At 46.0% G+C, this 16,340-nt stretch overlaps 2 protein-coding genes across 4 annotated transcripts in view; one reads left to right on the top strand and one right to left on the bottom strand.

Annotated features, from left to right (window-relative positions):
* Positions 1-10,940, bottom strand: part of IARS2 (isoleucyl-tRNA synthetase 2, mitochondrial) — a 71,622-nt gene extending 60,682 nt beyond the window's left edge. For both annotated transcript variants that reach the window (XM_025202571.1, XM_025202572.1), the window contains exon 1: positions 10,806-10,940. In XM_025202571.1, coding sequence (XP_025058356.1) covers positions 10,806-10,835 — 30 coding nt within the window. In that variant the 5' untranslated portion in view covers positions 10,836-10,940. The remainder of the gene's footprint in view (positions 1-10,805) is intronic.
* Positions 7-16,340, top strand: part of BPNT1 (3'(2'), 5'-bisphosphate nucleotidase 1) — a 27,103-nt gene continuing 10,769 nt past the window's right edge. For both annotated transcript variants that reach the window (XM_025202573.1, XM_006022343.2), the window contains exons 1-2: positions 7-58; positions 10,829-10,953. In XM_025202573.1, the coding sequence (XP_025058358.1) occupies positions 10,837-10,953 (117 nt within the window). In that variant the 5' untranslated portion in view covers positions 7-58; positions 10,829-10,836. The remainder of the gene's footprint in view (positions 59-10,828; positions 10,954-16,340) is intronic.

A 16,340-nucleotide genomic window follows, 5' to 3' on the forward strand; every position in this document is an offset into this window, starting at 1 on the left:
CGGCCCAGTGCCCCCGCCCCAGAGCGCACGGCCGGCTGTGAGCGCCGCGCGGAGAGAGGTAAGAGTGGGGCTCCGCGGCCGGGCGGGGAGCGGGTTTGGCGCTTCTGGGGCAGAGGCTGTCCCTGCCCCGTGGTCGGGGTGGGGGAGAGGCTGGTTGCTTGTCAGGAGACTGCCGAACTGCGGTGTTTTATCGCTCGGGTGGAAGGGCCCGGCCTCTGCGGCACGTGGGGGAGGGGGTCAGGCAGGGAGCAGAAAAGCAGAGTAGCAGATTGGGCGGGGAGCGGAGAGTAGAGCGGCAGTTCAGGTCGGGAGGGGAAGGCAGGGAGCAGAGAGCGGCGGATGGGGTAGGGAGTAGAAAGCGTTAGCAGTTCACTGGGCAGGGAGCAGAAAGTAGAACAGCAAATCAGGTAGGGGGAGCAGGGCAGGGAGCAGAAAGGGTAGGGGCAGATGGGGCAGGGAGCAGAAAGAAGAGCGGCGGATCAGGTGCGGAGCGCAGAGCAGGGCAGCAGACTGGGCAGGGAAAAGGAATCGGAGTGGCTCTTGGGCAGGGTGCAGCAGGATGGATTTGTGGCACATCTGCCAAAAGGGTTGGCCCTCACAGTTGTAGACTAGTCTGTCCAGAGAGGCATGAGCTTTCATAGGCTGCAGCTGACTTCCTGGGGTGCGCGGTCAGAAATCTGACAAAACTGATTTTCCAGCCTTGGGCTGGAAAAGGCTGGGAAACGCTGCTCTAAGGTACTGCACCCTGGCCTGCTTTCTGTCTGACTTTAGCCCAGTGGTCTCCAACCTTTTTAAGTAGGAGATCACCTTTGGCATTTAAAAGCAACCCAAGATCTACTGTGCACGCTGCCCCCCACCCCCACCCAGCAGGTAAGTCTGTGGGGAAGGAAGGGGGACGGGGGGGTAGATCAAGGCAGAGGGAAAAAAAATTATTTGGGGGCACACCTCCCCAGCAGGTAAGTCCCACCCGGCCGGGGCCCCACTCAACTTACCCCTGCACTGTCCCTCACTGTGGGGGCCTTGTTCTAGCCCCCACCTTGTCCCTCCCCCACGGACTGACCTGCTGGGCTGGGGCGCATGCATGCATGTATGCAGGCATTCAGCCCCCCACCCCAGCCCCAGATCGACTCCAAGAGGCTCTGAGATTTACTGGTGGATCGAGATCCACTGGTTGGTGACCACTGCTTTAAACTAACACAGCTAATCAGCTCTCTTGTATCAGTTAATCCATTTGGAAAGTCATTTTTTCCTCAGTAGTGCTGAAGTGATGCTGTTGCTGTGATGTTCCAGCAGCTATGCAAGAGGCATGCATTTTTGTGGGCAATATCTTTTATTGGACCAACTGTCTGGTGGTACTCAAAATCTATTCTGTATCTAATCCAACCATGCAGTTGGTCCAATAAAAGATATCGCCCACAAGAATGCCTGCATCTTGCATTTTTCCCTCAGTCATCTGTTCACATTGTGTTGTCATCAGTGGGTACGTCTATGCAAGATGCTAAAAGCGCAGTAGAGTAATTCTACTGCGCATTAGTGTGTCATGGCAAAAACCATGTTAATGCACAGTAGAATTAGTCTACTGCACATTAGCATCAGGTAAAAAATGTGTGCCGGGGCTACTGCGCAGTAGTGCCGATAACAGGTACTAACTTAATGTGCTTAATTATGGCGCATTAATGCAGGTGTAGACATGCCCGTTGAGTCGTTGGCCTGTATAAGACTGTGGCTGACTGTTTTGTAAAGGAGTGGGGAAAAACAGGAATTTATTTAAACAGAGGAAGATGATGTAGATTCTGAAGGCACAAAAGAAAAACACTTCCTCTCATGTTACGGTCCCGTTAAGGTTGGCAGTGTGTCTGTCTTTAAATAAGTTCAGCTTATTGGTCAATTGCATCAAAGGTATAATGGGGACTGACTGTTGACTCACCTTCTTAACATTTTTCCTTGTTCTCAACACAAAACAAAGACTTAGGTGGTTTATTTTCCTGTATAACACAATCAACTGCTGTTAAACATAAAACAAAAAACAACAAAAAACAAAAAAAAGCAGGGCTAACAGGTGTATTTGAGTGGTATGGTGAGTTTGCTACCAAAAGCCATATCTACAAATTTTGCATAATTACAGTCTAAAAAAGTCCTGATCCTATAGATTTATGTGCTTTTCATTTCACTGCCTTAAGTAGTCCAATGGGACTCCTCATGATAATAAATCTGTCTCTGTGCCGGATGAGTGATACCAATAGTTCAATTTAAGCAGTGTTAACACCAGTGGGAGCCTTAGGCCTAGCTTGCGCACATTAGATCAGTTTAGGCAAAGGCATATTTTTACCGCTGGAGCAATGCAAAATCCAATGTTCATGCTGGGGCTTTGCATACATCAGGTAAAATCAGTTTTACCTTGATTTAAATGATTTCTTATATCATAAAATGAGTGCACCATGACCAGTGTTTAACCACTGACTCTGCAAACACTTAAGCATGTGCTTGCCATTATTGCAATGAATAGCCCTGCGGTAGCAGAGCTAAGCACATTAAAGCTCTTGTGCTAACACTTTTCAATTGAACGGGTAGGAGTGCTTGCCTGAATAAGGCCCTGATTCTACAGATACTTCACATCTTTAAATTTACTACTGTGAATACTCTATTAAGCTGCTAATTGTGGTAGCAAAATTAAATACCTGTGTGTATACATGCAAGTACATACGTCAGTAAGGCAAGATCTGATGCCTGATTTAAGCTTCTTATTTATGATGGGTGATTTAACTATACCCAGGAATATATGTTTGTAGTTCAGTTCAGGATTAATTCAAAACTTAAAAAAAAATTATTTAAAGCAGGGGTAACAAACTCACCTGGGGCCCTGAGCCAGACCCAGAACACAGGACTTCTTGTGGGCTGGATCCAGCCTGGGGCTTGGAGGCTGCCATAGTGGATGCCATGGCAATAGTGACAAGGGGCTGGGCGGTGAAGTGTCCAGCAATGGTGAGAGTTTGGGCAGCAGTGAGGGGTCTGGGGAAAGGAGTCCACGGGCGGCAGCAACAAGCCAAGCTCACTGCCGATGGCCCTGCCCAGTGGGGCCAGCGGGCTCCAGATTATGCAGCGAGTCATGCTCGCCGACTTCCAGTGCCTGCCACTAGCCCGGCAGGCTGGATAAAAGGCTCCAAGGATCAAATTCGACCTGCCGGCCATACATTTGACACCCCTGATTTAAAGTTTGCATATGAAAGTGGTGTTTTCATGGACAAGTGGGGGTGTGGTGCCTGAAAGGGATGCTACAGTCTCAGAGGGAAACATGGAATTAGAACCCACCCCAAAATAACAGTTGCACACACATTTAGAGGATATGTTAGTCATACCCAGATCTCACAATCTTTTGATCTTTTGATCTCAAAATTCTTTTATTGACAAAATATTAAATGCTTAAAAATTTTAAAAAGAAGTAGAAGGCATACTCCCACAGTTCATGACATAGCTGAGTCTTTTTCTGTACCTAATTAGAGAAAACTCGGCTACGGACCAAAATTATTCCTGACCTGAGCTGCTGATCAGTTTGTACATGAAGATGGGGCCTTTGTAAATTTATTTTAATTAATCAGACTAATAGAGTTGCTTATCCTTGTGTAGTTTGCTAAATGACAAATGACTTATGAAAAATATTTTTTAAATATGAAAAAATAAATATATTTCTTCCTCAGAGCTTTTAACAGGAATCAGCTACAGGGGCATTTAAAAAGAAATGGAGTAATTGACATTTATGAGACTGGTTCTTTATTTGAATATTTGATTTACTATGTCATTCAAATTCACTGAGTAAATGAAGTCCCAATCCTGCAAACATGGGCAGACCACAGTGTCCCATGTGACTCCCTGTAAGCTAATGGGACTCTTCAGATATGCTGGGATAAAAAGTACCCACCAGTTGCAATATTCATATTTTTCTTTTTAATCTTTTTCTGTATATATTCTTAATATGTCTTGTTTTCAGTTTGAGCACTCGAGTCTTATGCTCTTGTCTGAAAATTTCATTCTGGTTGTTACAGAAATAAACTGAAGTTTGTTTCCTCTAAGCTAGCAATGGAAGGGTGTCTGAAACCTGTACCATGTGGGAAAAGAATGAGATAACAAGAGGATAGAGTGAAGTTTTCAAAAGTATTAAGTCATTTAGCAGAACCAACGTTCTATTTTCAGAAATGATTTAGGTACAGTACTTGGAAATTTAACTACTATTGTAAGTAAATTAGACTTCTGCTTCTAAATGTACAAGCCCCTTTGAAAATGGGACTTGGAAGTTAAATGATTTAGGCATTTGTGATCATTTTATCTCTGGGCTAAGGAGTCCTCTCCCGTAAAGGATGCTGCTTGTAGGTTTATAGTCCAGTAGATGTGTGTCTCATTCAAAGTCAAGTATAAGGATGTAAAGTAACATTTATGTATTGCCAGTACCAGTTCAAGGCACTTCACAAATAAGACTTTTGACATCCACATGATGTGGGTATTACCCTGACTTTACAAATGAGAAACTGATGGATATGAAAAACAAATGACTTTCTCAGGGTCGCACGTGGAATCCATTGCTGAGCTGAGAGAAGAAACTAAGTTATCTTAAATCCCAGTCCTGTTCTATAGTCACACATTTCACCTACTATGCTGACTTTTAGATGTCTGTTATTCCCATAAGCACTCCTTTTCAAAAGGTGGTACTTCCAAGGATGATATGGTTTTGAATGCCTATGAGCATTTGGGACTTTGGGGACTTTAAATAATTTTGTACGTAATACCCGCATAATAATAATGCCCGCTGAATTCACCCTTTTCCTATTTGCTTACTGAAATGACGAACAAGAGTGCTTAAACAGCACAACAGAAAATGACTGTATTAGTATAAAATTTAACAAACCATCATGAAACAAAAAGAAGGAAAAAATACAAAAATACAGGTAAAATCTTTCTTATTTCCCTTACAGCACATAGCAATAGCAATAATCGTGCCTTGGATTAACCTCATTGGCTACCTCGTTACCTCATTTGTCTTTCCTCACAGCACATAACAGATAATAGTCCTGCTTACTTTACAAGTCTGTTCCCAACAGACTTGATTTAAGAGTTTAACTTGCATAGTCTAGAGAAAAAGGTGGGACACTTGAGAGATTTCTTTGTCCTGAGGCCCCAGATAACCAAACCAAACCAGTTCTTCGGTGCTTCACAGAAAGGATCAGTTGAAGGTTTAAAACTCTGAGAAAGATCAGATTCTTATTGTTCTTATATCTGCACCTGGACTGTTAATGGGTACTAACCTATAAATTACTTTTTTCCCTTATATAACACATTTATGTTTTAAAGTAGCCAAGTTCAAAGCTCAGTTGTATTTTGTTTTGTGTTAGCAACATAGGACTTGAAGAGTCCTAGTAAATTAAGACTTATCATAAGTCTTGCAGTTAAGTTTCCTAATTCAGTAGACATTACTAATATAATTACAACTAAGATATAGTTTGTACTTGCATTACCATCAAAATTGCATGTACCCTTATTGGCTTATGTGCCAAGAGCTGGGAAAAGAAGGGCACCTGCTGGACTGGCTTTGCATGCTGGTTCCAAAACTTATCCAGATCAGGCCCCAGGCCGTTTATGCATGCTGGAGCCAGCATGCCAGCCTGGTCCAGAGTGATTATGCCTGCATCCCAGCCCCCAGACACTCTGTACTACATGCAGTGCCCATGGCACCAGATCCAACTGGCAGCGCAAGCCTTGGAGCAGGCTAGCATGTGCCGCATTCAGCACAGGACTGGACTGGTCACACCCGCTGCATGCAGCTCATGAGGCTGGCATGGGGAATGCGCTGCTTGCAGTGCCCCACCAGCCTGGTCCGGCATGCTGGCTCCAGTACATGGTCCCAATCTGTCTCTCAGACCAGCTCAGCAACTCCCATCTGTTCTGGCACGGGCACCACATGCAGTGCATGCCTTGAACTGACCCCCTGTGCTTCATGCAATGCTCATGGTGCCAGGTCCAGCCTGCTCACCAGAGTCGTGCTGCATGCAGTGTGTGGGGTGAGCCAGGGACTCACAGTACAGATCATAGGGCTCCATGGACTGGCCTATGGGCCATATGTTTGACACTGCTGGTCTACAGCCAGAGACTGGCTGAGGAGGGTGCAGGGCCCAGGGCAAATCAGCTGTGTGGGGCCCCACTCCCCCGGATGTAAGAAAGCTGGCAGCGGGGCTGGGGGGTGCCGAGCGGCTGGACATGAAGCTGGCATCAGGGTGGAGTTGCTGCAGCTGTTCCCCCCGGCACTGCGGGCCCCCCCCCCCCCCAAAGCGTGGGGCCCAGGATGGTCGCCCCGATTTGCACCCCCGCAGGGATGGCCCTGTCTACAGTACTCTGAACCCATATGGTGGCTACTTATTAACATTCAGAGGAAGCAGTGTTTCCCCAGTGAATTTTGTGTGTCTGTACAGCCAACTTGCTTTTCCAGGTTTGGTAATCTCTTGGCCTTCAGATATTTATATTTAAAAAAAATGCATGCTTTTAAAATATTAGCACAGATTGGCAAAGCTCCAAAGGTTGGGACTTCAGTAACTCTAGCAGTATTATTTGAGTTTATGCCAAAGACAAATGAACTTAAGGTCACGTCAACAACCTTTACAGTAGCTGGTCTTATCACTTAATTACATTATGCCTTATAATATTTAACGAATTTCTCAAGTAATAAGCAATATAATTGATTGTGAGCTGTTGCCACATACGTAGCTTCTGCACCCATTTGACTTATCTGCATCTTGACATCTTTCCTCTGCTTTTAGTGGAGATTTAATGGGTTCCTCTGTATCTGTGTTTTCTACACGTAAAGATATTTCTTCAACAGTGTGCTAAGAAATTTTATTATGCAAGTAAAGCACCCATTATGGCCATACCCCAAAACCATTTCCATCTAAGTAGGAGACAAACAAATGTAAAAATGGGAAGGAAAGACAGGAAGGAAACGTAGAAACCCAATATCCTGTTAGCTTTGGGGTTTAAAAATACAGGAAGGGATTGTAAACGCTCATTTGTTCAGTGTGTGAAGGAAGTTGGTTTGTAGAAGAAATGCAGTCACTTGTTTCAAGAGGAATGAACTTGAAGGCATGGTGAAATAGCTTGAAGAGATCTAGTGAACATCTAAGGTAGAAGGTATGAAGGCATACAGTAGGGTATATGCAGATTTTTGATGGGTTTCTTTGAGGATGGCAACAAGGGTAAAGAAAACCATGGATATGGGGGGTAAAATGGAGCTGTGGGGGCCTTGAGTTAGAAAAGAAGAATTTATGTACAAGTGTAGTGTTTTCACTATATTTATTATTTGGATTTCTGTGGTGCCTGGGAACACCAGGCATGAATCATAATCAGCCCCATCATACTGTACAAATTGCAAACCCAAGCAAACTTACGCTAGCAGAACTCAACACTCGTTTAACATTATCACAAGTCCCACCTTGATATATTTATTTAAAGCTCCTCATTAAGAGCAATCATATGAACTTTTACCCTGGACCAAAATGGCCACTGTTTCCTGCTACTTTGAATAGGAATGAATTCAGGGTGCTCTCATCTAGTATTACCTTCCCTAACTCTCCATATTTAGTCTGAGCAAAAGAAAGAAAACAAGTGGGAATATCTGTTGCAGAGGCAGGCACAGGAAAATAGAGAGGGATATGGGAAGAAGAGAAAGGTAGGGATCTACTTTATTTGTAATTTCATGGATTTAGTGGAAACCACAAAATCTTGGATTGCCTGTGAAATCTGCAAAATCAACACCAACAAAAAAATGCTGGCTCCACAGTTGGAGCCAGCGGTCTTTGCTGCTGGGAACAGAAGGCACTGGCTAGGGGGACAGCATGAAGGGCAGCTGGCCCCTTGTCCCTCCTCCCCCTGCTGGGGCCTCTCCACCAATCAGTACCAAGGGGCAGGACCGGTGCAAAATGCCTGCAAAATTGACTGTGCGTGTTGTGAGCAGGCCACAAAAAATCCCTCGTCTTACCGCAATTTAAATAGGTCCCTAGAGACAGGGAATGGGAAAACAAGAGCAGAAACAGTGAATGGGAGATGATGGAAATGGTGTGGGGAAACTGGGAAACAGGCTCTGACACAGGCAAAGAGGGAGAACATGAAGAAAATGCAAGGGTCACGATGTTGCAGAAGCAGAGAAGGAAGATGGAAAAAAGATCATAGTTCCTGAAACCAGGTGGATAAGAAGAAGTAATTGGAGTTTACTTGTGGGAGCCAGAATATGGGGGGCTGAAGTGCCTACATATAGGGTCAGATAGTTAACTTGGAATGATCATTCATTAATTGGAAATAGGTGGCTTCCCTTAAGTGGTCAAATTAAAGCACTGATCAAAACCAAGAGGTGCAGGTACACAAGGCGAGAGCTGGATATTGAAGCATTTAGCAAAAACTTGACAGCAGGAAAGAGCAAATAAATTGCCTTCTCTAGAAACGTTTTCTTCAGTTTTTTAAACAGATATTCAGGAGGCACCAAGATCCATTAGAGTAGAGCAGCAGCTCTCTACTGTGACGAGTTGGGACTTGCTTACTGTTTGATAGCCAGTCTTTCTAATTCTGTAGATAGTAGAGTGATACGGACCATCATAGTAACTTGAGAGAGAGAAATAATAAAACTCTGGCTATGCATAGATGTTCATTTTCTCTTGGGAGATTTGGTGCTCTCCCATGAGAAACCATGAGTCTATAGATATTCATGATTTTTTTTCCCAGACCAGCAATGGCCTGAGAGAGAAATAACTTGGGAACAACCTGAATGAAATGGCTCCTAGGAGACTATCTCTTGGGAGACCAAAAGTTTGTCCAGGTACCCATCCGTGTGAAGCTGCAGAGCAGTTCTCCAGAAACCCAGTAAGCTTTGCTTCCTCTCCTCCCCCTTCACAGGTCCAGAGAGACTGGCAATCCCAGCTAAGCAGGGAGAGGAATATGCCCCCTGAGTGCTTCAGACTGGAAAAGCTCAGCACTGAAGCACTGAACGGGGTGTGTTTTGCCCCTGGCTTTTTCAGCCACAGCCAATCTCCTGCTCCTTACTGAGCTGGCAGCCCATCCCAGCCCCATCACTGAACTGGTAAACCCCCAGGCCCTGTCACTGACCCGGCAAACTTGGTACCTCCTACCTGGACTGCAGCGCTTGGTGCTCTAAGGCAGCAGTTCTCATTTGGGGGTCCATGAGCAGGTTTCAGGGGGCCCACAGGGACTGTGAATCTGGCGTAATCATGATCTTCAAGGTCAGCTGGGGCAGCCCATGCCTGGGCTGAGCCTGCTGCTGCTAGTTTCAGAGAAAAATGTAATTTTTTCCTTTAAGTATTTTCTCCCAGATCATTTGAATGTATGTACACAGCCTCTGTTCCTCCCAAATAGGGCAAACCAGTAATCCTGTAAATTGAATTGCTGGGACTTTGTCTTATAGAGAAGTTCTGGCCCCTGGTAGACATTCATTTAATGACAAGATGAGATCTCATCTCAACAATTGTGTGTCTTGACATGCCTGCCTGCTAATTTAATTGTGACGGGGCTGCCCCAGGGCTGGGTCTTATGTTAGCCCACCCACCTGTCTAGGGCAGTCTGCCCTGTCCCATCTGCCACGACTTGATGTTCTAGGTAGTAACATAAGTGGGAGGCTGCCCATTCCTTGCCCCGATGCCAGGGGGTGCTATCCATGGGTCTGTACCTGCCCTATACTGTGGCCCATGCCTTGCAGATGGCATCCAGATTATTATCGCTCCCCAACTTCAGATTGGGACAAACTCAGTCCACTGTTGGGCCTCTTACACACTCACACCGTCCACCTCTCACAGGTACCTCTAGCATACTGCCCATTACTGAGCCACTCTCTACTGCCTTGCTCCCTGGAGCAACCCCTTTTGGCCATCAGGCTTTACTACTTTCACTCTGGCATGGCACACGCAGCACCTTTGGTTCACTCGAGCTTCGATACTCTACATAGCCTTATCTTTGTGCTGAACCTTGGGCTGACTCTGCCTGTAGCTCCTCACCAGGCAACTTGATCCTTGTCTCACTCATGGGCGTTGGCCCACATACTGCCCTTCAAGCTGCCCTTGCAGCCCTACTCTGCACCCCCCACACACAGTCTTTTGAGTGCCTCTTTCCACCCTACTCTGTGCGGGCCTCAACACCAATACTACCCCAGCCAGGATCTTACACCTCTGCTAGGCTCAGGTGCCTCTTTGTTAGCATGTCTGGCCTCCACTGCTCTCACAATTACCCACCACATGGTAGGGCTAAGGTTAAGACTCCCTTACCTGCCTTTCACGGGGGAGGGTATCTGATCTGGTATATCTTGGGGGCTGTCCTGCCACAGACAGTTCTGCCAGACCCCCCCTTCCCTAGCAAGGTGCAGTTTCAAGTCAGGACCAGGAGCCTTCTGCCATCCCCATAGCTCCTGCCCTTATCTCCACGTTGTTCCACGAGCAGCAGCTCAGCCTGATGTTACCTCCTTGGGTGCTGGCAGCAAACTGCTGCACCAGCCCTGTGTACTGGGCCCTAAAATGGCCATCTTCATCAAGCACCTGCCGGCTGCCTGCTCCCAGCCCTTAAAGTGGCAGGCACCAAAGGTGCACTGCCACACTCCCACTTCCATATATTATTTTGGTGTCCACTTTGCATTCATCTAAACACGGTTTTATTTTAGATAAATAACATTCCAGACATACCAGTGTAATCTAATTTTCCTGTGGGATTCCTTTTCTTCCATTGAGTATTAGTTTGTCAAACTTGTGATATATAGTATTGTCAGTGTCACTCACAAGATTGCTTTTTCTTCCTTCAGCATTCATTATGGCTTCTCCAGCTTTGTTGATGCGCCTAGTTGCCTCTGCCTATTCTGTCGCCGAGAAAGCAGCAGCAATTGTCAGAAAAGTGATGGCAGGAGGAGATCTGGGAATTGTGGAGAAGGTACTTGTTTGGCTCATGATGGTTTCATCTCTGTTAAGAAAAGTAGGTTAGATACAGTTAAGAAAGGTAATGGTCAGACGCCTCCAGTATGAGAGAGGGAATATAATTCATTTGAGTAGCATAACTTTAATTTATTGAAACAGTGAGTTATTCAAATGGGTTCCTAAACCTCGTCCAGGAAGTCTTGCTGGGACCCACTGGGGATATGCAGAGATGTTTAATATCCTACAATAAATGTGACTGCACAATGTTTGCTTCTTGCTTCAAACCACACTTCAGGAATACAATATATGTATCATGTAGAAAGCTTCATGCTAATTCATCCATAGCACCTTTTAGTTAGCTGTGTTTTAATGCCTGTCCTAGGATAGCTTAAATAGAAATATTTTCTTTATGTTCATGCACATTAATTTAAATCATCATAAATACAAATTCAGTTAAAAACTAAAATAACATTTTGTTTTATTCCAATTAATTCTTTTAAAGCAGATTTTTCATGTTTAATTTAAACAGTTTTCTTGTAAAACAAAAAAACAAATCTGTTCAAAATTAAACATTATTACTGCTTGTGTTAAGGTTTAAATTTACTATAATCTTTTAAAATAATTTAACTAACATATATGTTGCATGTTATATTGAGCTCTGAAATTTCACTGAGTTAAAGGATGCTTGTTTGTATTGGAGGGAGGGATATCTTTCACTTCTGAATTCAAATAAAACTGTGTATATGTCATAATATCATGTACTGTATTTAGTAAAAAACTATTATTTTCAATCTTTACAATGGAGCAAATGCTGGTGCTTGTATTTACCTACTACTTTGGATGCTTTGCCTTCTACCCTACCTTTGCTGCCATCTGCACTCATCAACTGGTAGCTTCAGCCTTCCCTGTATCCTCCATAACTATATTGCCTTCTGCATCTCCTACACTTTCTTCTATACTCTGATCTTCCTCTTGGCTCCAACATACTTGTAGAATATTTTTTATTGCCATGTTGCCTCCTCCTTACCAGGATTTTATCCAGCTATTGGTGGTAGCTTGCTGGTAATAAAGTAAATACACATCAAAAACTTATTTTTGTTATACCTGCTAGTATGGGATTTTTCCCTGGTGTCTTCGGAAAATTGATAAGAGAAACTGCACTTCATAACTTTCAGTTACATCAGTTGCTATCTGTTTTCTCCTATTTTTCATGCGTTATAAATTCCTTTTTTATATCAAACTGCTGCTTTCACTTTGCCTTTGAATCAGGATGGACGTCACTCAGCCAAAATGAGCTTTATACACAGTTATTGTCTTTCATGATTGTAGAATTGTAGCTGTTTTTAGCCATCTCAAACTTTTAGAGAGTGCTTGATGTTCTTTCACTTTTTTTCTCTGCAAATTTTTCTTCCCAGTCAGTTTCCCTCAATTTTGAGAAAGTAGGTCTTTTGTAGAACCAAGTATTTTTCTGTGTAGTAAAATAGGGTGGGATTCTCCACTCTTCGTCCATATTGAATGATTGCATCATCATGATTTGTGGTCTCAAATCATGAGCATATCAGTGTCGGAGATCAGAGCAGCGCCAGCAGCTGCTTTCTGACCCCCCCCCCCCCCCACCAGAGCAGAAAACTTTTTACGTGACCGTTTCGCCCCCCCCCCCCCCCACCGGAGCAGTAAAACTTTCACCTGACAGGCGGGTAGTGATGGATGGGGTGAAATTAACCAGGCACAGACGCGTGTTGGTTACAGAAGATTGTTTACTTACGTCGCCCAGATAGTGACATGCGACACAGGCTGAGCCTTTGATCCTGTTACAGTAGCTTCGGTTACAGTTGAGCGAATAAGGTCGGGTTACGATATCAAGCGATGACGAACGAAGCACGCCGAGAACGGACTATCGAGCCTGCAGGGCTTTGCTAGATCAAAATTAACGATGACAGGGAGTATTTACAGCTGATCAGACCGTCAATCTACTCTGGTGATGGACTCAGGTCTCTCCTCAGAGGTTTCTCTGGGGTTCTCCGACTTGGGCGGAAACTGCTAAACTATTTACAGACAGAGGTGTCTGACGGAGATACCCAATGATGAACCGTTATGTGGAATCTTTAATTTTCTGGCAAGCAGCAGTTCTTTGTGCTCTCAGGTTGCTATCAGGTTACAAGGTAGTGGGTTAGGTTTTCTGCCTGTTACGTATGAGGTTATGATGAGGGGCTTACGCTTGTTTCTTGACCAATTGCAGGGATTTATGGCAGGGGTATCCCCTTTCACCCTGACCAGTCTTAAGTTTCGTTTCTTGGTTGTGACGTGGGCATAAATTATATACAGCTCTTCGCCAGGATTTTGTTTCAGGAGTTTCTAGCAAGGACTTCTTTTTTTAACCCTTAGTTGACTACTTGAATGGTATCTTTTGCTAGTGGCATGGCCACTGATTAACTGGGTTGTGACAATCAGATGCCAGTTGGTAGATGTTCCTTGAACTTAGTTTCCTCTGCTTTCTCTTCAGGTTTCCTAAAATGACTTATTTATCTTCTATACTATTTGTAGCCATGGGTCACCCCCTTCAAGGCTCTTCCTGCCTGTTCTGATGATGAACTCTTTCATTCTGCCTGCCTCACAACACTTGTTTGGGACATTTTGATGGATTATTATTTGTGTTGCTGTAACACTTACAGTCCCCAGTGTGAATGAGGTCCCATTGTGCTAGGTACTTAACTTGCTTTTTAAGAGAAGTTTCTACACAGTTTATAATCTAAACCAATAGGAGGGAGAGGACAGGAGATAAGGTTTTATCCGCTCTGTGATGCGACCCACTCCACCTGGTCAGGGACCTGTGCTGCACATGCAGTTTGCAGGTGCCACATGCAGTGCAAGTCCCAGACTTGCTGGAATAGTAGCTGCATGTGGTGCAGTTCCAGAGCTGTAGGGATAGCTGCTTTGGCTGGATTGCACCTATAACAGGAGTGCCTCTTCTGGGGTCCGTCTATTGGTGACCCCGCCCTCCTGTTATGGGCCAACCGCCTGGCTTCTCTCCTGCCACGCCTTGTTGTTAAATTATTTTTTAGATGGTAATTAGCGGGAAGCTGCCCATTTATTGCCCCGATGCCAGGGGGCGCTATCTGCGGCTCCTTTCTCCCCCCTACACCACAGCCCAAGCCTCACAGATGATACTGATGTGGTTTGATCTGGACCTTGTTGTAATTTGGACCCCCCTTGTCCTCCCTAGGCTTTTCGCAGCCCTGTCTCACTCTGTGCCCTCTCTGGTGCTTGGACTCTCCGCAGCCCTGTCTCGCTCTGCGCCCTCATGGCCCCCTTCTCTGGGGCTTCTCTCGCCGGCCCCTCTCTGGGGTTCGGGCCAGTGCACCACAAACGCTGTGCCTTCTCTGGCGCCGGGGTCAGTGCATCCCAACTACTGCGCCCTTTCTGCGCTACCGTGGATTCCCCATGAGGCCTCCTCCATCCCCTTACCAGTCAGAGGCTGTACCTGCAGTCAGGCTTCTCCTCTTTGCTTGCTCTGGGAGAGTTTCTTCCCCCTTGGCTACTGGCAGGCACTGCCTTCCTGGCCTCAGGCCTGGGACCTATGTGGGAGCCAGGCCCTGCCTCTTCCAGTCAGCTGACCGGGTGCAGGTGTGGCTAATTCCTTCCTTAACCGGTCATCCCAACAACCGACACGTGGGTTCTTACCTCTGCTCTGAGAGTAGCAGGCACCTTAGTGTCCTGCTACAGCACCACACACGGCACCTGTCACTGCTGCTCTGGGATCTGCACTACATGTATGTAGCGCAGGTCCCAAACCAGCTGGAGCAATTGCTATATCAGATATGCTAGGGACAGGTGAGGAGGGCAGGGTTCATGGCCTTGATCCAGCCTTCAGACTAGCCTCATGCCACTCATCTACCTTGCAGAGCTGGATGAGTTTGACACCCCTGCTTTAACCAGATCACTGATGAAGTAAGAGCTGCCTTCTCAGTAGCTCCTGTCCTGCCTTTCTATTTCTGTGTCCTTTCAATATTACCTGAAAATATTTCCTTTCCTCCCTTGTTTTTGCCATTCAGTTCTTATTTCCCACGCTTCTTGTGTTAAAGTTCATGATGTGGAATATTTGTGCAGACATCATTACTAGGGGTGTGCGAAACAGGCCGTATTTAAATGTTTTTTCTACATACCTTTAAGTACCAGTGCAGCTTGTGAACGCTGCGATGCTGGGGTGGATGGAGCGTCCCACAGGAGTGGGGGGGGGGGCCCTCCACAAGCTTGGCAGCAAACCTGGAAGTGGACTGCAAGTACTTCCAGGTCTGCCGGGGAGCACACTGAGGGGCCTCCCTGCACTCCCCTGGCTCAGTGATCAGCCGCGGGGGGACCCCAGGTGCCCCCCAGGCTCAGTAGGCACCAGTCACCGAGCCGGGAGGGGCACGGGGCGGGAGGGGCCCAATGTGCTCCCAGGTGGACTTGGAAGTGGACCGGAAGTGCTTCTGGTCCACTTCCAGGTCTGCTGCCAAGCGTGCTGGGGACCCTGCCCCAGCATCTTGGCATTCATGAGCCGCCTGTTACCTAGAGGTATGTAGAAAAAACTGTGTCTGTGTGCAAATTGTCAAATCTTTCCGAATTGATTTGGAGGGTTCCAATTCGATTCAGAGAGATTAAAGGGTCTCCTGATCCAATTTGGATTCAGAGATTTGGCCACTGAATCAGGCTGAATCTCTGCCGGATCGAATCAGTGATTGAAGCTTCACACAGCCCTAATCATTACACAAAAAATAAAGTACTGTATTTCACAGTGCATAGGTTGACCTCGGTTTGACAGTTAGGATTTTCATAGAATCATATCATAGAAGTAGGCTCGGAAGGGACCTTGTAGATCTTCAGGTCCGACCCCCTGCCTGGGCAGGAAGAAATTTGGGCTCAAATGACCCCAGCCAAGTAGGTGTCAAGCCGCTTCTTAAAGACCCCCAGGGTAGGAGCCAGCACCACTTCCCGTGGAAGTCGGTTCCAGATCCTAGCCGCCCTGACTGTGAAGTAGTTTCTACGGATGTCTAATCTAAACCTACTCTCCAACAACTTGTGGCCGTTATTCCTTGTTATCCCGGGGGGCACTAGGGGAAACAAGGTCTCCCCCAAACCCTTCTGGTCCCCCCTAGTGAGTTTATAGATGGTCACCAGGTCCTCCCTCAGCCTTCTCATGTGAAGGCTGAACAGGTTCAGGTCCCATAGCCTTTCGTTATAGGGTCTGCCCTGCCGTCCTCGGATCATGCAGGTGGCCCTCCTCTGAACCCTCTCCATGTTGTCCACATCCCTCTTGAAGTGGGGTGCCCAGAACTGAAGTCAGTACTCCAGCTGTGGCCTGACCAGTGTCACGTAGAGGGGGAGGATCACCTCCTTGGCCCTACTTGAGATGCACCTGTGGAT

The sequence above is a fragment of the Alligator sinensis genome, unplaced genomic scaffold (genome assembly GCF_000455745.1).
Source record: "Alligator sinensis unplaced genomic scaffold, ASM45574v1 scaffold178_1, whole genome shotgun sequence".
In the NCBI taxonomy this organism is placed as follows: Eukaryota; Metazoa; Chordata; order Crocodylia; family Alligatoridae; genus Alligator; species Alligator sinensis.